At 39.6% G+C, this 21,497-nt stretch overlaps 1 protein-coding gene across 3 annotated transcripts in view; it reads right to left on the bottom strand.

Moving 5' to 3' along the window:
- LOC6545237 (homeodomain-interacting protein kinase 2) overlaps positions 1-21,497 on the bottom strand; it is a 39,386-nt gene that overhangs the window by 3,662 nt on the left and 14,227 nt on the right. For all 3 annotated transcript variants that reach the window (XM_026977516.1, XM_001970993.3, XM_026977517.1), the window contains exons 3-6: positions 1,863-2,158; positions 1,481-1,801; positions 667-1,418; positions 15-608 (exon numbers count right to left, since the gene is read on the bottom strand). In XM_026977516.1, coding sequence (XP_026833317.1) covers positions 15-608; positions 667-1,418; positions 1,481-1,801; positions 1,863-2,158 — 1,963 coding nt within the window. The remainder of the gene's footprint in view (positions 1-14; positions 609-666; positions 1,419-1,480; positions 1,802-1,862; positions 2,159-21,497) is intronic.

Here is a 21,497-nt window from a genome sequence, read left to right as displayed (position 1 = left end):
CAGCTAACACTCACGCGATATGATGAGCCGGCGACTCCTTCTTGAGATCGTTGCGTGGCAAGTTGAGGTGGTGCTTGGGATAGATCTCCTCCACATTGAAAAGCGGCGTCGAGTCCACGATGAGCGAGTGGGCGGGCGCCTGCTGGGGCCACGACGGCACCAAGGCCATCTGTCTTCCAGTTTGTGGCCAGGCTACTCCGCTGGCCTGCACACGATTCGTTAGGAGCATTCTCTGACCAGAAGTTGGCTCCACCATGGAAACCGGCACGGGCACATTGACGTACTGCTGCGGCGGCACCTGCAACGGTGGCTGCATGCTGGCACTGCCCACCACCACATGCTTAGTGGGACTGGGCATCGTCTGGTACGAGGGCGGGCACAGGATGTTCGAGACCAGCTGATGCTGGAAGCTATCCGTCCTGGTCTGCGGATACTGTCGCGCCACACTGCGTCCGTTGTATATCTGGTAGAGTCCCTCGTAGGCCAGTGGACGGCCATCGCGCACAAGGCGCTGCACCTGGCTGGTCAACTGGTTGTTGATCGTGAACGTCATGTTCTCCGTGCTCGAGGGCACAAAGTTGGTCACCAGCGTCGACGCGGGTTGCACTCTGCGAGGGAATTCGGTTAATATAATAGAATAATTTGCTGCCTAGTTTTTCTACTTACGTGTGGAAATCGCCTCGGCGGCACACCTCCATCATCTGCACGGATGCCTTGACATTGTTGCAGTAGACATAGTCAACCAGATGGGTCAGCCGTGTAAACGAGTGGTTCAACGCTTCTGCGGGCGTGAGTCGCCGCTCCTGATCAATGGTCAGCATGCGCTTTAGCAGATCGATGAACTCCCGCCTGTCCGTCTTTTCGGCCAGCAACTGACCTCCCTCCAAGTCAGTGGGCACATTCACCTGCCCAATGTCATCCAGACAGTTGAAGATGTACTTGCGCGCCTCCTTGCTCTTGGTGTTTGTCTCGGCCTCATGCTCCTCGGTGGTCTTCAGCCGCCAGAAGGGATACGTCGAGTCCACGTCGCGGTAGAAGAACTTGGAGGTCTTCGAGGCACTGTTCAGCATGTGCTCCGTGGGCAGGCCTTGTGTCTGTGAGATGTAGCGGATCTGGTCGAACTCCGAGCTGCCCGGATAGAGCGGCCAGCCGAGGAAGAGCTCTGCCACCACGCAGCCCAGGGACCACATATCGATGGCCTCACAGAAGGGCAGTCCCAGGATGATCTCGGGAGCTCGATAGTACCGCGACTGCAGGTACGTGTTGCAGACCGTCTTGCTCACGTGAGAGGCGCTACCGAAGTCGATCACCTTGACGCGGTAGGGCTGACGCACTGGGTCCACCAGCATGATGTTCTCGGGCTTCAGGTCGGCATGGATCAGACCCAGTTGTTTCAGCTTCAACAGGGCAGTCAATACCTGAGGTGAGAAGTAGCGAATTAGTCAAGGAATTGCGGTGGCTTTTAGATATTGTGACTCACCTGCTCCAGAATGGGCCTTATGTACTTGAGAGGCAGCGGCGAGAACTTGTTCTGCTTGAGGAAATCGTACAGGTTCTGCTCCAGCATCTCGAATACCAGACAGGTGTGGTTCTTGTGCTGAAAGCACTCAAAGGCCCGCACAAAGTTGAACTCGTCGGCATTCTCCTGGCTGAGGCGCGAAAGGATCGAGACCTCGATCTGGCCCTGCCGCGCATACGAGGGATGGTTCTTCAGGATCTTGATGGCCACGATCTCGGAGGTGCCGCGCTTCCAGCACTTGACCACCTGGCCAAAGGTGCCGCGGCCCAAGAACTCCAGGACCTATAAGCGGGAAAGCGGCTGTTATTATCCGAAAATGTACATTAAGTAAGCCAGAACCCACCTCATACTCCGCCGACAGGGAGTAGAGCACCTCGTGCTGCACCAGCTGGTAGTCGCCATCCGCTCCACTGCTCGATCTTTTGCTGGGGGGCTGCGTGTTGGCATGACCCCCCGAGGTGGCGACCTTTGTGTGCGCCGTTTTGAGGCTGCTGATACGCCCGAATCCGTCTGGTCCTGGTCCTGGCCCCGATCCCGCTTTCGATCCTCCAGATCCCGCTCCCGCTGCTGCTGAAGAGTCCTGCTGCACTGGCGGGCCGTGGCTGGAGTTATATGAGTCTACGCAGCCGCAATCGCAATCTGAAAGATGCGCAGGAAACAAACAGTTTTAGTTAGCAATTCATTTGGTATCGCACCGCTTAAGCTTATTGTACACCTTTTCTAAAAAGTCTTCTTATGACTAAGGAGATCATTGTTCTTTGTGTACGTTGTTCTTCCGCCTCTTTGTCAAGGAAAATTTCCTGTTGCCACCTTTTTCGATGTCAGGCAATTTCGCCACCTCGCAATCTAGCCGATAAAATGCAACTGAACGCAGTTCTACCTTCTCATTCTGCTCGGGACCCACTCATATATGGCTGTATGGCCTATAGAATCTGTATCTGTGCACTGCACTCACATCGCCATTTGCGACTTGTCAACGCCCCCAACAAAGCGGCAAAGAAAGCGCCGAAAAAAAGGAACACATTATGGGAATTGGCCAACAACGATGAAGATGACTAAGTGAATGGGTGGACAGGGAGTGTAGGTAGAGATGTAGATGACAGGGAAGTGGAATCATGACTGAGATGTATCCACTTCAGGCCAAGAAATTCATTAATGTGTTTGCGAAGCCATGATGCTTTCGAAAGTTGTAAACGATGCATCAGCTTAAATGGGTGAATTTAATGTGTGACTTATCTTAAAATAAAGCATCATCTAATTTTGTAATTTAATTGTGAGAGCTATGGTTCCCTTAGAACTTGCTCATCGCAACGTGATGCGATGGCATAACATCATTATGGCAAACACATGCTGAGTTCCATGCCATTCACGTCGGCTGACTTGCCCGTAGTTAGGCAACTAAAAATAGAAGCAGTTAACTAGGTAGGTCTATAGCAACCTCCCAACATCGATTGCTACTTCTTCACCTATTCACATAACCTAATTAATTTACGTCAAAGGACATTTGATATGAATGGGAGTGAAGGGCGTTAAGAGCCAGAGGCGAAAGAAGGACCCTCACCCACGCACTCCGGGCAATTATATACAGCAGGAAAGGAACGGCTGGTTTCCTGGGCTTCCTAGCGGAAGGGTCACGTGGGCGTGGTCAGCTTGGGAAAGCTAACTGGACATCGGCGAGGAGTGAGGGGCAATCAATGCTAAAATTAGGGACACACGCGATGAAAACTGAGACGTGCGGTGGGAAATTTATGGCGAAACTTGAGGCGGCGCCAGCAGTAAATGAAATGAAAATAATATGAAGTGAAATAAATGCAATAAATTATGCAAAGCGGAGCAAAGAGAAAAACCTGAACACCAGTTGAAAACCGAAATTGAAATGGAAAGGCAAGCAGCCAATGGAGGTCAACGCGAAGGCAAAAGTCGCCGGCGGAGGCAGCGAAGGTCAAATCGAAGGTTGCCCAGTTTCCAAGTCTCTTCTGCCTCCTCGGCCCTCCCAGCCAGCCCACAAATTCGATTGCTCTCTCGTGGACCAGTTCGGCTCCTGGCAAGGACTTCTTGCACAACGCTCACGTGGCAAGAGCAGTTGCTGCATCATCCTGTCAGCAGCAACAAGTTATATGGATACACTCGCAGAAAACATTTAAGCCCGACAAAAAGTATTAATTAGAAAATGCTGCAATCAAATTATTGGCATTTTAAAATAAAAGCCGCAGAGAAGTAGAGCGATTTTTAGTGCCAACCAACTGTTATTTGATTGAAATGAAATCGCTGTTCAAACACAGCTTTCTTATTAATATATTCATCAAAATAAGTTGCTAGCTCATATGTTTTATTGTCTGAATTGTCTTGATTTTCCCTTGCAAGTGCACATTCCGCACAAAAGTTTGCCAGTGCTTTGACATCATTTGTCCCTCGGGTTACACAACACAGCAGCGCCGGAAAAAGAAAAAATTTATAATAAAACCGATTTTGTTTACGCAAATCTCGGCAGCAGTAGCTGAAACTCAGAGATGCCGAGGAGGAGGAGGCAGACTTGCAACGTGACGCAGTTTTAGCAAACAAAACGAATCTGCGCTGCCTGCGGTTTCCACTCGTATTTGTGTTTTAGTTGCCCCCTCCTCAGCTTTTTCCAATTTCTGTGTCTGTTGCATAAAAGATTCAGCCAACTGTAAATGGTGGCGGGGGTGGGTAGGGGGATGGGTGCATGAACCTAAAAGGGGGCGTCGATCGAATGATTTGCGAGGGGCGTTTGCCCGATGCAACCGATCTGCTCTCGGGGACTCAAATGGAATTGGATTCGCTTAGCCAGCTGGATGCAAACAAATATGGTTGAATAAAATGAGTATTCAAAGTGATTGAACAGTACAGGAAACATTATTCCAAACTACCCTTGAACAAAAGAATGTCCCTGTTTAATTTGAAGTACCCCCAGCCAACACTTACAAAACCCTGGGAGCAGGGTTCAATTCCCCAAGGTTTACTTAAGTTTTCTCATAGTTATTCGAACTTGTGTTCCATGTTAACCCCTAGCTGCCCAAGTGCTTCCCAGTTACCATTATCGCCGCTGTTGTTTGTTATCGGTTAATGGTTGATCGCGCAACGAGTTCATTGCGGTTTTTGAGCAGAAAACTGATAAACGCCCCAGTACTGTGTGACTGGGTCGGATTTTTCATGGGGTTCTGAGTCGACTTGAGTGCACAAAGGGTTCATTTTCATAGATTTATGTGTCATTGCACAACTACAGAAAGCTAGTTAGGAACTATAAGTTACCCCCTGAATTGCTTCATTTTGAATTACGACATTCCAGGGGGATAAGTCCCATGTTCGGGAAGTACTACTAGTTACCGGTGAATTATATATTTGTAGTTTTGGAGAAAGTTTTGAGAACTTTTTGGCTTCATGGTGGAATTTTCCAGCATTTCATATCTACGGCTTTTAGTTCCATGCATGGTTTCAAAGCGAAAATGCAAATTCACCACTTCGGTTTTTGTGCTTTTGTTGAAATGCAGCCCAAAACCTTGCAGAGGAAGTCAAACAAAGCAAAAACGAGCATAATTATATACCATCGAGAAATTCAAAATAAATTATTTACAAAACGGAAGCGGAAAGGCGCTAAACGAAAAAGAGGGAAGGCAGCAAACGCGCTAAATACAAAAAGAGAAAAAAACAGCAGAGGTGCGAGGGGAAAACGCTGTGAAAGCAACAGGTTAGTTGGCTTGGACCCAACTTGTCTGAACTCCGGCTTTAGCTATATTATTCGTGCCTGGGCTCCATGACTCCTCCTATATGGTTGCCGTTGTTGTTGCTGTTGCAGTGCGTTTGCCGCATATTAAATGCGCTGATTAATCGACGAAAACAATAAACAAGTGAAGGAGAAGGGGAGGGGGCAGTGACGGATCGCAAAAAAACGAGGACAAGAACCGGGAGAAGCTTACACTGAAAGACCAGCAGAGTCCGCTTGCATATTCAAATTTTATATTTAAATATATATATTGATACTGAACGTAATAATATTTTTCAGCTCAAGCAGCACTTAGAAGCCCACTAATGTGCATGATTGCATTATAATGCATATGCATTATCACGATATGATATAGAAAACCGGGAGTCAAGGTGGCCGCCCTGAATTCGTACTGCTGCAACACTATAATTTCTGTTCCTGTATCGCAATCACGACGAGGGGCTGGAGGGGGGCGTTGGCTGGCGGGGTGGCTGGGCGTTTAGCGTTTGGGCGAAAAGAGGGCGGTTGGCAGGGGCAGGGGCAGGGCGGGGCAGTATAAATATTTGCCGCTGCAATGAGAGCAATGCACGGGCAAGCATTTCCACTTGTCAACGCACCTGACGAAGCCAGCAACAACAACAACATACATAGGTGGCACCTACAAAACATGAACCTACGGACACGAACAAAAAACAAGTTCCAAAAGCAGCAGAAAAACAGCAACAGCAGCAGCAACAGCAGCAGCAGCGACAATTGCTCGGCCAACAAAGTTGCCGGCGACCTCTCCGCCCCCTTTCCGCCTCTTTCTCCGCCTCCCCTACCCCCCTTTCCCCCTGCAATCAGTGTGAAATGGGAGCAGGCAGAACGTGCAAGAACAACGGAGAAAGTCGGCGTTGAAACCGGAGAAGAAAGAGACGTGGAAGGCAACTGCCAAGAAGCTTTCGTGATTCTTCTGCTGCCGCTACTTCTGCTGGCCATCATTATTATGGATGTTGCTGCTGTTGTCAATGTTGCTGCTGATGTTGCAGTTGCTGCTGCAGTTGTTGCTGATGTTGCTGCGGGTTTGTCACTTGTTTAGCCTCCCCTCTAATTTTATAACTGCCGTTGCTGCTGCTGAGTTTTTCATTGTACTGCTGCAGCTTATGAGAGGCTTATGCTGCAGACATACCTATGTTTTGTATTGTATCTGTGATGTTGCAGCTTGTTTTCCGTAGATATTTCTGATGTTGCTGCAGTTTCGTGCTAGAGACGTTGCTTTTATTGCAGCTACGTTGGCTGCTGTTGCTGCTTCATGTATTTCTGCACTTACTGTTACTGATATTTCTGATTATGTATCTGACTGTGCTGCTGCTGCTGGCGTTGCATATTTCATGGCCCGTGTTGCATATTTAACACCCGAAGGCAATCTTGTGCTCATTTGCACACTCCCCACCCGCCAGTAGCCCCCTTTGGCCCAACAAACCACTGCGATGTTCCCAACCACAATCAGAAGACAAGTTATCCCAGGCAAAAGCAGCGAGAAAGAAGTGACGATCTTTAAAATTTCAGATAATGTCAGATATGGCACTCGTGCAACAAATTGCAGAGACATGTTACTGCTGCACGAAGAAGCGGGCATGGAAACAAACTGTCGCCTTTCTAAAAAACGAAGCAGTAAAAATCACATGGGTACTTTCACAACTTCGAGCAAGAGGAGATCAGCAAAAAACAAGAAATAGCAGAGAATCGTTCGAAAAGCATCTTTTCATATTAACAGATCCCCCGATCGATGTGAAGATATACAAAGATCGAACTTCATTAGTCTGTGATCAGCTCGTTTGTCGAGCTTCTCCCCAACTTTAATCCCACCAAATCGATGTTTGTTGCTAGTTTGTGGCTAGCCACCAATTTAGACTGGTTCTCGAGTCTAAACTGCATCCGAAATGCATCGCTAGCTCCAGCTGGACATGGCACCGATGGTTAATGATGATTGAATCGATGGCCTGGCAACAACTGGCGTTGCATGCAACATGTTGCCAAGAAACGCCATTTACATATTTTCCAAATGGCAATCGGAAGTTCGTATTTTCGCATTTTCCACGCTTAGCCAAATGGAAAATGCAATAAATCAAATGCACCAACGGCGGCAACAACAACGCTTCAGTGAATTTCTTGCTTAGAGTTGGCAGCGCAAAATAAAAGCTGCCACTTTTATAGATGTGTTTTATAAGCCCCCTCATTTCGTCTCGTTTTGATTTGTGTGGCTTTGCAGCTTGGCAACAATATGGCCAAAAGCCGGGGCCACACCGGCGATAACGACGCTAAGAATACCCTTGATTTCAGCGCCTGGCCGTATAATAATTTATCTAAAGTGAATGTATACTTTTATTGGGTACTTTTGTCAAAAAAATTGTATATTGAATATATGTATATTGAACATTTGTTAAAGAATAGTTTCTGTAATTAACAACATTCGAAACTACCCGATTTCGGTGGGCATTTATAGGGGTAAGAGTAAGCAACGACGTGCTGAATAATGCTGAAGTTACTGCAATTGTTGTTGCTTTAATTGTTTTAGTTTTTCCTACTGCTGCCGTTGCTGTTGTTCTGACTCGTTGTTGTTGCCTTTTCCATTTGTGTAATTGCATTGCACACTTGATTGCATTCAAGACGTCGACTGAGGCAGCGCAGTCCACTGCAATGACGCCAATAAAGCCAGCGCCCAGCAACAACAAATCCCCAACGATCGCTCTCTGCCATTCGATATCGCTATTTCTCTCTGTGCACAGAAAGAAATTGTAGGCAGCTCAATGCTCAATGCTGAATTGCTATTTCCCAAGAAAAAAAATGGAAACATGGCTGATGATCAAGCGGGTCTAGACAGTAAAACGAATTATGTCGACTCTATGTAAACCCCAATTGATTATTATTTTGCAAGACATTCAAGAGCTTTTCTCTGCGTGGAAAGCGTAAGCTGGCACTGCCATTGGTTAATGCTCGAATCGGGTTTCTTTCGAATATTGCCATTATTGCCGCGGAGCCACAACAATGCAACCAACAAACAAGATTCAATTACGGCAAATACAATAACACAAAATGGCCTTTAAAGAGCTGCTTTTTGTACTGCTCTTTTTTTTTGGGTGCCACTTTGCGGATCCGCCAAACAGACAGCACAAGCAACACAAAAAAATCAAAGAAATTTCCATTGCAATTTCAATTTAAATTGCGCGGATCTACGGCAGCATGGTTTCTGAGAGTTTTCCAGGCTATTGCTCGGCGCAGCTAGAGCGGCAAAAAGAAAATTAGGTAAAAGCAAGCACCCACAACACGATACACAAATGCAGTAGTGTATCTAATGTATGAATTAGGCATTTTTTGAAACAAATTTTGTTGTAAAACAATAAAAAAAATGATTCGATAGGTTTCTGTTTCGCTTTCTTCATGTCTTTGTTGCGAAACTATTCCCTTGGCCGCGAGTGTACAACATCGCTTGTGGGACGCAAGTGGATTTATTTTGCTGTGCGAAAGCTTATGGATGCCGACTGAGCAACAGATACGATGGCGGGTGGCGTTTACCTCCACCCACAATCCCACCCCCTTTTTCCACCCACCCAAAAACCCCCTCGTAACGATCCACTTCTTGATCGCTTTTTCGGTTGCTTTTCGCTGCTTTTCAGTTAAATGTTGCATGCAGTTGACAACTCGACAGCGGCAATAGCAACAAAATCATTTCAAATTAAACGTAATTCATGGCAAAAGAAACCGAAAATACCCAACACAAAACCGAAACAAACCAACAAAATAATACAAAATTAAAGGGAAATTTGTTCGCCGTCCACTTTTCGTCGGGTGAAAGTTTTGCTCTTCGCAGATTAAGATCAACCATTCGAAATGAACCGAATTGAAATTGGCAAATTGCTCAGAAACTTGAAATTGGACGATGAATGGCAGAATCATTATGTTATCTGAATGGTTTCGAAACTAAAATTGCAAGACGCTTCTATTTAAATTTGAAACTAATATAGAATACCCGAAGCGATTGTTTGCTTTTCAGCATTGCTTAAACATATAAATAATAGAACCTTTAACACTCTCCGTTAAATTTGTTCTGTGCAAATGGTAAACAGCTTCTTAAAAGGCCTCCGCGTAGTGTATGCAATCTTCTATCAAGTTCTTTCATCTAACCCCTGAAAATATTTTCCGCAAGCGACTCTTATCACCCCAAGCTCCCGCATTCCTCGCATTGTTTATCTGATAGAACCCATTGTAATTAGGAATTCTGAATTTCTTCTCAGTTTTGTTTGCATTTTTCCATGTGGCTAGACCAGCGAAACGACTTTGTGTTGAAGTAAACAAAGTGTTGACGACCGCTTAAAGGTCGCTCGGTTTTTATAAATTTTTTTTAGTCTGGCCATAGAATGACAACTACAACCAAAGTATAAACATCGGGGCACATAACTCTCGCAGTCGACGTCGACGTCCTTCAAGCGAGCATTAGAAGCGTAACGCCAGCTGCAATGACCTAAAGTAACCCCACTGAGAATCGCAGAGAGGGGCGCAAGAGTGTTGCACAATGCGGCGACAAGGGCGAGCGGGCGCAGGGGCGTGAGGCGACAGCCGACGGAAGTGGGCGTGGGCGCATAACTCTTCAGGTGTGCTGGTGCAAGTGGGCGGGCGGTGGGTGGGTTTTTCAGTTGGAAAACAACTTTGGCACAAAAAGAATCGAGAAGAAATAGCCATGACTGTGCGGCACAGCGAAAATTGTCAGGTTCAAAAAGAATAAAACCGATCGTAAATTGTATATTTTCTAATGAATGGTCGTCATTAATTAAAGCCGTCAAAAAATTAACAAATCATTAATTTCAGAATGTTTTGAAGAAGCGTCCTTTTCAACACGAAACACAAACAATACGAAATATTATGTTAAATTATTCAAAATATTCATATTTCCTTGAAACTTTTCAAATTGATCTTATCTGAAAACAACCTTAACTTTTGTTTCAAAGAAGATGGATCTCTTAAATGGTAAATATAGATTTGTAAGTGGATGAACCGATTAGAACGTGCACTCCATATGGCAGGGTATTTTCGTAACGGACAATTTGAGTAGCGCCCAGCCAAGCGGAGTTAACTTCAATTGAGGTCAAACGCGGGTGCACTGGAAAGTGGAGTGACATGGGTATGCCGTGCCAGATTCTATGGAGGGGTGAAGTCGCCTCGAGACGCGGCAAGAACTGCAAAAACAACAGCAACCAAATAAAAATAGATTCAGCTAACCAGGCCTCTGTCCGACTCTTTCGCCCACCGTTTTCCCTCTCTTTCGGCCGTGCGTCAAGTCTAACAAGTCTTCATCGAGAGAACTGGAACAACGACACTGCATCATCATCTACAGGCGGAGGGAACAACAGCTACTAAAACTGGAAAATATTTTGACGCATGAAAGCAGCGCAAATGAAATAAAGTATGGAAAAACAACATAAACAGCAACTGAAACGGACAACAGTCACTGATTAAAATCATCCACTTCGTGCGGTAGGCATGTGGTTCAAAATATTATGTTACTCGATTGGAAAGGGAATATTTGAGTTTTAGAAAAGCAATGAACATTCACTGGCACGGCACACAAAGTAAATATCATGATAAAACACCCCTTCAAGCCCTTCAATATCAAGCCATGTATTTAATTAATGTTTTTATTAACGCAATTAAATTATACTGTTCCCCTTTTTAAATCCTCAAAAGTCTGAGTATCATACTCCCCTCGCGATTTCCAGCTCTGGGGATCATTTGCGAAAAGTATCACATTTTTGCATCGGGTCTGCGCAAAGTTCAAGCCAATCCCACAATCCGCGTTCCCAGCAGACCCAAAATAGAGAAAAACCCAGCGAATCGTTTTCAAATTTCGGTATCCAATGTAATTTAAATGCAAATGCAAACAGCCTGCAAAAGAAGACGGCCAAAGGAAATGAAGCAAAAAGGGAAAGCGTGTCAATTTGATTGAACATACAACATAAGCAAAACGAGTCGAAGGGGTGGGACAAACGAAAGGAAAAGCCAGCAACAGTCAAGAAAAATAATAAAAACAGCGCTGCAAATTAGAAATCGAATTAAAATCCATTGCACTCTGAGCAGAAATGAAAAACCAGTAGCCAAATGCAATCCAGATACAAACAAGATAGAATGCTATAGTCGAGTTCCCCGGCTATCAGATATCCGCTACTCAACTAGTGAAAGTGCAAACGAGAAATTTCAAAATTTTCTGGAATACAGGTAGAAATTGCGAAAAAATATTAAAAAAAAATTTAATTTTTCAAACGAGTGGTCGTGACAGTTTTGAGAGGATTGTGGGCGGTAGACTGGGCGTAGTAAAACGATTTTTGGGAAAACGAAATTTGGACATTTTTGAATTTCTACATCAGAAAAATTACAACAAAATTTAAAAAAAAAATAAAATTCTAAATTTGAATGCAGTTTTTTAGAGAATTGCTCCAGAAACATTTAGAGGTATGCCACTTGAAAATCCGATTAAGATAAGTTGAGTTATGGAGTTTAGAAAATCAGTTTTTGGACATTTTTGAATTTGTACCGTGTCATAGCATCAGAAAAATGACAAAAAATTTTCGAAAAAATAAATTTCGAAATTTGAATGCAGTTTTTTAGAGAATTGCTCCAGAAACATTTAGAGGTATGCCACTTCAAAATCCGATTAAGATAAGTTGAGTTATGGGGTTTAGAAAATCAGTTTTTGGACATTTATGAATTTGTACCGTGTCATAGCATCAGAAAAATGACAAAAATATTAAAAAAAAATAAATTTCGAAATTTGAATGCAGTTTTTTAGAGAATTGCTCCAGAAACATTTAGAGGTATGCCACTTGAAAATCCGATTTAGATAAGTTGAGTTATGGAGTTTAGAAAATCAGTTTTTGGACATTTTTGAATTTGTACCGTGTCATAGCATCAGAAAAATGACAAAAAATTTTTGAAAAAATAAATTTCGAAATTTGAATGCAGTTTTTTAGAGAATTGCTCCAGAAACATTTAGAGGTATGCACTTCAAAATCCGATTAAGATAAGTTGAGTTATGAACTTTAGAACTTCAGTCTATGGACATTTTTGGATTTCTACAACATCATAACATCAGAAAAATGACAAAAAATTGTCGAAAAAATAAATTTTGAAATTTGAATGCAGTTTTTTAGAGAATTGCTCCAGAAACATTTAGAGGTATGCCACTTGAAAATCCGATTAAGATAAGTTGAGTTATGGAGTTTAGAAAATCAGTTTTTGGACATTTTTGAATTTGTACCGTGTCATAGCATCAGAAAAATGACAAAAAATTTTCGAAAAAATAAATTTCGAAATTTGAATGCAGTTTTTTAGAGAATTGCTCCAGAAACATTTAGAGGTATGCCACTTCAAAATCCGATTAAGATAAGTTGAGTTATGAACTTTAGAACTTCAGTCTATGGACATTTTTGGATTTCTACAACATCATAACATCAGAAAAATGACAAAAAATTGTCGAAAAAATAAATTTTGAAATTTGAATGCAGTTTTTTAGAGAATTGCTCCAGAAACATTTAGAGGTATGCCACTTGAAAATCCGATTAAGATAAGTTGAGTTATGGAGTTTAGAAAATCAGTTTTTGGACATTTTTGAATTTGTACAGTATCATAAGATCAGAAAAATGACAAAAAATTGTCGAAAAAATAAATTTTGAAATTTGAATGCAGTTTTTTAGAGAATTGCTCCAGAAACATTTAGAGGTATGCCACTTCAAAATCCGATTAAGATAAGTTGAGTTATGGGGTTTAGAAAATCAGTTTTTGGACATTTATGAATTTGTACCGTGTCATAGCATCAGAAAAATGACAAAAATATTAAAAAAAAATAAATTTCGAAATTTGAATGCAGTTTTTTAGAGAATTGCTCCAGAAACATTTAGAGGTATGCCACTTGAAAATCCGATTAAGATAAGTTGAGTTATGGAGTTTAGAAAATCAGTTTTTGGACATTTTTGAATTTGTACAGTATCATAGCATCAGAAAAATGACAAAAAATTTTTGAAAAAATAAATTTCGAAATTTGAATGCAGTTTTTTAGAGAATTGCTCCAGAAACATTTAGAGGTATGCCACTTCAAAATCCGATTAAGATAAGTTGAGTTATGAACTTTAGAACTTCAGTCTATGGACATTTTTGGATTTCTACAACATCATAACATCAGAAAAATGACAAAAAATTGTCGAAAAAATAAATTTTGAAATTTGAATGCAGTTTTTTAGAGAATTGCTCCAGAAACATTTAGAGGTATGCCACTTCAAAATCCGATTAAGATAAGTTGAGTTATGAACTTTAGAACTTCAGTCTATGGACATTTTTGGATTTCTACAACATCATAACATCAGAAAAATGACAAAAAATTGTCGAAAAAATAAATTTTGAAATTTGAATGCAGTTTTTTAGAGAATTGCTCCAGAAACATTTAGAGGTATGCCACTTGAAAATCCGATTAAGATAAGTTGAGTTATGGAGTTTAGAAAATCAGTTTTTGGACATTTTTGAATTTGTACCGTGTCATAGCATCAGAAAAATGACAAAAAATTTTCGAAAAAATAAATTTCGAAATTTGAATGCAGTTTTTTAGAGAATTGCTCCAGAAACATTTAGAGGTATGCCACTTCAAAATCCGATTAAGATAAGTTGAGTTATGAACTTTAGAACTTCAGTCTATGGACATTTTTGGATTTCTACATCATAACATCAGAAAAATGACAAAAAATTGTCGAAAAAATAAATTTTGAAATTTGAATGCAGTTTTTTAGAGAATTGCTCCAGAAACATTTAGAGGTATGCCACTTCAAAATCCGATTAAGATAAGTTGAGTTATGGGGTTTAGAAAATCAGTTTTTGGACATTTATGAATTTGTACCGTGTCATAGCATCAGAAAAATGACAAAAATATTAAAAAAAAATAAATTTCGAAATTTGAATGCAGTTTTTTAGAGAATTGCTCCAGAAACATTTAGAGGTATGCCACTTCAAAATCCGATTAAGATAAGTTGAGTTATGGGGTTTAGAAAATCAGTTTTTGGACATTTATGAATTTGTACCGTGTCATAGCATCAGAAAAATGACAAAAATATTAAAAAAAAATAAATTTCGAAATTTGAATGCAGTTTTTTAGAGAATTGCTCCAGAAACATTTAGAGGTATGCCACTTGAAAATGACAAAAAATTGTCGAAAAAATAAATTTTGAAATTTGAATGCAGTTTTTTAGAGAATTGCTCCAGAAACATTTAGAGGTATGCCACTTCAAAATCCGATTAAGATAAGTTGAGTTATGGGGTTTAGAAAATCAGTTTTTGGACATTTATGAATTTGTACCGTGTCATAGCATCAGAAAAATGACAAAAATATTAAAAAAAAATAAATTTCGAAATTTGAATGCAGTTTTTTAGAGAATTGCTCCAGAAACATTTAGAGGTATGCCACTTCAAAATCCGATTAAGATAAGTTGAGTTATGGGGTTTAGAAAATCAGTTTTTGGACATTTATGAATTTGTACCGTGTCATAGCATCAGAAAAATGACAAAAATATTAAAAAAAAATAAATTTCGAAATTTGAATGCAGTTTTTTAGAGAATTGCTCCAGAAACATTTAGAGGTATGCCACTTGAAAATCCGATTAAGATAAGTTGAGTTATGGAGTTTAGAAAATCAGTTTTTGGACATTTTTGAATTTGTACAGTATCATAGCATCAGAAAAATGACAAAAAATTTTTGAAAAAATAAATTTCGAAATTTGAATGCAGTTTTTTAGAGAATTGCTCCAGAAACATTTAGAGGTATGCCACTTCAAAATCCGATTAAGATAAGTTGAGTTATGAACTTTAGAACTTCAGTCTATGGACATTTTTGGATTTCTACAACATCATAACATCAGAAAAATGACAAAAAATTGTCGAAAAAATAAATTTTGAAATTTGAATGCAGTTTTTTAGAGAATTGCTCCAGAAACATTTAGAGGTATGCCACTTCAAAATCCGATTAAGATAAGTTGAGTTATGAACTTTAGAACTTCAGTCTATGGACATTTTTGGATTTCTACAACATCATAACATCAGAAAAATGACAAAAAATTGTCGAAAAAATAAATTTTGAAATTTGAATGCAGTTTTTTAGAGAATTGCTCCAGAAACATTTAGAGGTATGCCACTTGAAAATCCGATTAAGATAAGTTGAGTTATGGAGTTTAGAAAATCAGTTTTTGGACATTTTTGAATTTGTACCGTGTCATAGCATCAGAAAAATGACAAAAAATTTTCGAAAAAATAAATTTCGAAATTTGAATGCAGTTTTTTAGAGAATTGCTCCAGAAACATTTAGAGGTATGCCACTTCAAAATCCGATTAAGATAAGTTGAGTTATGAACTTTAGAACTTCAGTCTATGGACATTTTTGGATTTCTACAACATCATAACATCAGAAAAATGACAAAAAATTGTCGAAAAAATAAATTTTGAAATTTGAATGCAGTTTTTTAGAGAATTGCTCCAGAAACATTTAGAGGTATGCCACTTGAAAATCCGATTAAGATAAGTTGAGTTATGGAGTTTAGAAAATCAGTTTTTGGACATTTATGAATTTGTACCGTGTCATAGCATCAGAAAAATGACAAAAATATTAAAAAAAAATAAATTTCGAAATTTGAATGCAGTTTTTTAGAGAATTGCTCCAGAAACATTTAGAGGTATGCCACTTGAAAATCCGATTAAGATAAGTTGAGTTATGAAGTTTAGAAAATCAGTTTTTGGACATTTTTGAATTTGTACAGTATCATAACATCAGAAAAATGACAAAGAATTTTCGAAAAAATAAATTTCGAAATTTGAATGCAGTTTTTTAGAGAATTGCTCCAGAAACATTTAGAGGTATGCCACTTGAAAATCCGATTAAGATAAGTTGAGTTATGGGGTTTAGAAAATCAGTTTTTGGACATTTATGAATTTGTACCGTGTCATAGCATCAGAAAAATGACAAAAATATTAAAAAAAAATAAATTTCGAAATTTGAATGCAGTTTTTTAGAGAATTGCTCCAGAAACATTTAGAGGTATGCCACTTGAAAATCCGATTAAGATAAGTTGAGTTATGGAGTTTAGAAAATCAGTTTTTGGACATTTTTGAATTTGTACCGTGTCATAGCATCAGAAAAATGAGAAAAAATTGTCGAAAAAATAAATTTCGAAATTTGAATGCAGTTTTTTAGAGAATTGCTCCAGAAACATTTAGAGGTATGCACTTCAAAATCCGATTAAGATAAGTTGAGTTATGAACTTTAGAACTTCAGTCTATGGACATTTTTGGATTTCTACAACATCATAACATCAGAAAAATGACAAAAAATTGTCGAAAAAATAAATTTTGAAATTTGAATGCAGTTTTTTAGAGAATTGCTCCAGAAACATTTAGAGGTATGCCACTTGAAAATCCGATTAAGATAAGTTGAGTTATGGAGTTTAGAAAATCAGTTTTTGGACATTTTTGAATTTGTACAGTATCATAACATAAGAAAAATGACAAAAAATTGTCGAAAAAATAAATTTTGAAATTTGAATGCAGTTTTTTAGAGAATTGCTCCAGAAACATTTAGAGGTATGCCACTTCAAAATCCGATTAAGATAAGTTGAGTTATGGGGTTTAGAAAATCAGTTTTTGGACATTTATGAATTTGTACCGTGTCATAGCATCAGAAAAATGACAAAAATATTAAAAAAAAATAAATTTCGAAATTTGAATGCAGTTTTTTAGAGAATTGCTCCAGAAACATTTAGAGGTATGCCACTTGAAAATCCGATTAAGATAAGTTGAGTTATGGAGTTTAGAAAATCAGTTTTTGGACATTTTTGAATTTGTACAGTATCATAACATAAGAAAAATGACAAAAAATTGTCGAAAAAATAAATTTTGAAATTTGAATGCAGTTTTTTAGAGAATTGCTCCAGAAACATTTAGAGGTATGCCACTTGAAAATCCGATTAAGATAAGTTGAGTTATGGAGTTTAGAAAATCAGTTTTTGGACATTTTTGAATTTGTACAGTATCATAACATCAGAAAAATGACAAAAAATTTTCGAAAAAATAAATTTCGAAATTTGAATGTAGTTTTTTAGAGAATTGCTCCAGAAACATTTAGAGGTATGCCACTTCAAAATCCGATTAAGATAAGTTGAGTTATGAACTTTAGAACTTCAGTCTATGGACATTTTTGGATTTCTACAACATCATAACATCAGAAAAATGACAAAAAATTGTCGAAAAAATAAATTTTGAAATTTGAATGCAGTTTTTTAGAGAATTGCTCCAGAAACATTTAGAGGTATGCCACTTCAAAATCCGATTAAGATAAGTTGAGTTATGAACTTTAGAACTTCAGTCTATGGACATTTTTGGATTTCTACAACATCATAACATCAGAAAAATGACAAAAAATTGTCGAAAAAATAAATTTTGAAATTTGAATGCAGTTTTTTAGAGAATTGCTCCAGAAACATTTAGAGGTATGCCACTTGAAAATCCGATTAAGATAAGTTGAGTTATGGGGTTTAGAAAATCAGTTTTTGGACATTTTTAAATTTGTACAGTATCATAACCTCAGAAAAATGACAAAAAATTTTCGAAAAAATAAATTTCGAAATTTGAATGCAGTTTTTTAGAGAATTGCTTCAGAAACATTTAGAGGTATGCCACTTCAAAATCCGATTAAGATAAGTTGAGTTATGGGGTTTAGAAAATCAGTTTTTGGACATATTTGAATTTGTACCGTGTCATAGCATCAGAAAAATGACAAAAATATTAAAAAAAAATAAATTTCCAAATTTGAATGCAAATTTTTAGAGAATTGCTCCTGAAACATTTAGAGGTATGCCACTTGAAAATCCGATTAAGATAAGTTGAGTTATGGAGTTTAGAAAATCAGTTTTTGGACATTTTTGAATTTGTACAGTATATTTTATATATATATATAGTATATATAGTATAGACTATTTTGACTATTTTCAAATTTGCGCTAAGGCTTTCAAAACATAAACTGTTCATTTAAAAACTTTTTTTCCACGATTTCGAATTGTTTAAATAGATTATACATTATTCATTTTAAGTCTGATGAAACGTTTCCCTTGTTTGCAGCATTCCTCAAATTAAATATTTCAAATATTTCTGGTTTAAGCTAATTTGAAGAAACATTTTGATTTTGGTTGTATGTTTTTATTTTGCATAGGCGAAAATAGAACCTAATGCTGTCCACCTGCACTGAAATCTCTTAATTTCGTAGGATTATGTTCGTGCCTCATCATTAACATCATCATTATCGCATCTATAAAATATTCTTGCTTGTTGTTCTGCTGGAACTGTCATTGTTGTTTTTTGCCCACAATGAGGATGACGAACAGACGAGTTCAAGAGTGCAATGACATTATTATGTCATCCCGCCCTTCTTCTTTGTACTACATACACTAGCAAAAATATACATAGTTAATTACATTGGGATGGAAATGTTCATATAGGGAAGGGAGTAGCTGGCGTATCACCAGCTAACTATACTCCATTCAAACACATGGCGATACAAATGCATTTTATTTTAGAACTATTGATAAGGATGACGCACATTTGTTTTAGCAGCTGTGAGTGCGATAAAGAAATCGCAAGCTTCCTTACAGTGAAAACCACTAGTTATCGGTAAAGGCAACAGAACTATTGTTTCAGTGCGTAGAAAAATTTAGAGAATTCCCATTGTAATCGGCTTGAAGTGGACGTGAGTTATGGGTCGTGAGTGCGACACTTGAGTGATGAATTATTCACCCCGCCCCCGATTAGTTTAGCCTCGTTTTTAGACGCCCAACCTCGTGGAAAACGAAAATAAGCCAATTCCAATTGGGCTGGTCCGCTCGCTGTTTGTGTTCGGGCATTATAAAATATGGATCAATCGATGCAATATGAATTATGGCTACAAAAGGGGCGCAGGAGGAATTTCGTATAGCCGCTTGATTGGTTGTTGGCCCGGAATGGCGTGTTCTAGTTAATGTAATTGACACGCCTCTTTTGTATGGGCATTTTAAATTTCTCAAAACGATTTTTCAGAAAAGCCTCAAAATCGGGAAAAAACCATAGACAATAAAAGCATTTAAATTCCCAAGAGATCGTGCGAAAGAAACAGCTAAAGTGTATTCAGACATATTTGTTGTCGTTGCATCCAATTTACCATTGCAATTTTCTTCTTTGTTAATTGCCCCTAGCTACATCTTGTATTGAATAATTTTAAATGAATTGAGGTGTACGAAACAAGGGACCACACTACGTATGCGCAATAAAAACACAAAATATTACTCATACGCCAGGCAAACGCATAAAACGCACGAAATGTGTTTCATTTCAGGCAACAGCCATAAAGTCGAGCCAGCTGTAGAACTCGAAGCGCCAAAGAACAACAAGAGGCCACATTTAATGTTATGAGCCGCAAAAACGCACGAAAACAAGTTCAAAGACCCGAAAGGAAGCCAATACCGAAGATCCCCCCTATAACGAACATTCCCATAAAAGCGGGCGCGAAAGTTAACCCCCGAAAATAGTTCAACGGAAATGAAAACTTCAAGTCGAGCGCTAGAAATTCAAATGGAATTATAAGCATATGGCATGACAGGAAAAAGGAATAGTTCGGAAAAGAGTAATAAGAAGGCGGTAGAAGACCGAGAAGGTTGAGAAATTGAGTGGCCAGCAATAAAAGGTCATAAAAAAGGGAAAATTGTTCATAAATTAACATAAAAATGAACCTGAAAAAGAAAAGCAGCAAAAAGCTTATGAAATTTCATACGAAAACAACAACTGGCGAATTGTGGAAACGCCAGAAAGAAGACCACTTCTCATAATAGTGCCCAAGTTCCGAGAAAACCCAGACAAAACACTGCCCTGATAGCCAGGAAAAGCAAAAGGAAAGATGGCCAAGACAAAAACCCAAACAAAAACTGAACAAAACACAAACTTCTTGTTTTCGTTTGGGGTGAAAACTAGCAGTGACATTGGGCTAGGTTCAGGGTATGAAAGGGGGGAGATGACATTTACTATATAGACAGCGGACCCCGCTGACATCACTGCTCTATAATCCATTCTGAGGGTGGTTCGGCCGACCAGGCCAATATCCACAACTGCGGAGTGAGTTTATGTTGCAACATTTCGCCGAACGAATGGCCAATGACTAATAGAAGTGGAAGGAGCTGGCAGCCAACAACACCAGAAGGCCATCAGCCAGGGGAAGTTCTTAGTCGAAGATGTAACACGCTTTTGGTATTACGAAGCGGCAGTTTATCGAAGGGAAATTACTTTTAAGCTGCGTGAGATGACGCGCCAATAAACTCTTTTAAGGGCAATATCAAGAGAGCTGCCTTCCATGCTGCTACGCAGATAGACATAAACTTTTGCCTGTCAAACAAGTGTGGTATTTGCCATTAATCGGTTTAAAATGAATCCAAATAAGCGATATTCGGCTTCATTTCTAATCCTGATTAAAACTGGCTCCGGCAGATGAGTCACTTGTCCAGGGGCAACCCTTTTTTGGGACAGGGCATGCAAACTGATTCGCAGCAAATGGAGGCAGCGAGCAAACAAACTCATGGCAACTATGACTCAGAGGCGCAACCGAGTACAGAGCCCAGGGGCGTGGCAAAGGGGGATGTGGCAGCAGCCACAGACGCAACGAGACGGGACGAAGGGGCGCAACGACAAGTTTCACTTGGCGCGTCGAGTGGGCTGGTGGAGAAGTTTGGCGCCGTCGTCGTCAAATGCGAATGCGAGTGCGAGTGTGGGCTGACAGTTGGCAGCGGTTACACCCGATCCCCTACCCATCCCCCCGCCACCCATGGGCGGACCCCCACTCCCGCCCCCTCGGCAATTGCAAACTGAATCAGCAGAGAAACCCAGAGAGGGACAGACAGCGGCGAAGGCTATTAACATAATTCATCACACAAATAAGCATTCATTTAATTAATAATACAAAAATGTAAAACATTAATTTCATAAATTATACAAAAATGCATAATTAATGTTAGAGTGGCTTGTCGTTACTGTCGTTAATTCCGCTTTTTGCACGTATTAATCAAAGGCCAACCAGCGGAGAGTGAATAGTGAGTGCCAGCTTAGATTTATGAATGTTTTCAAACGAGTTTAATGAGACGAGCTCGAGAATTTGTCAGTTGACTGCTTGCAAAAAGAGTGGGAATT

Source organism: Drosophila erecta, unplaced genomic scaffold (assembly GCF_003286155.1).
Source record: "Drosophila erecta strain 14021-0224.00,06,07 unplaced genomic scaffold, DereRS2 tig00000021-arrow-pilon, whole genome shotgun sequence".
NCBI lineage: Eukaryota > Metazoa > Arthropoda > Insecta > Diptera > Drosophilidae > Drosophila > Drosophila erecta.
This window is presented reverse-complemented; position numbering and strand designations above follow the sequence as displayed.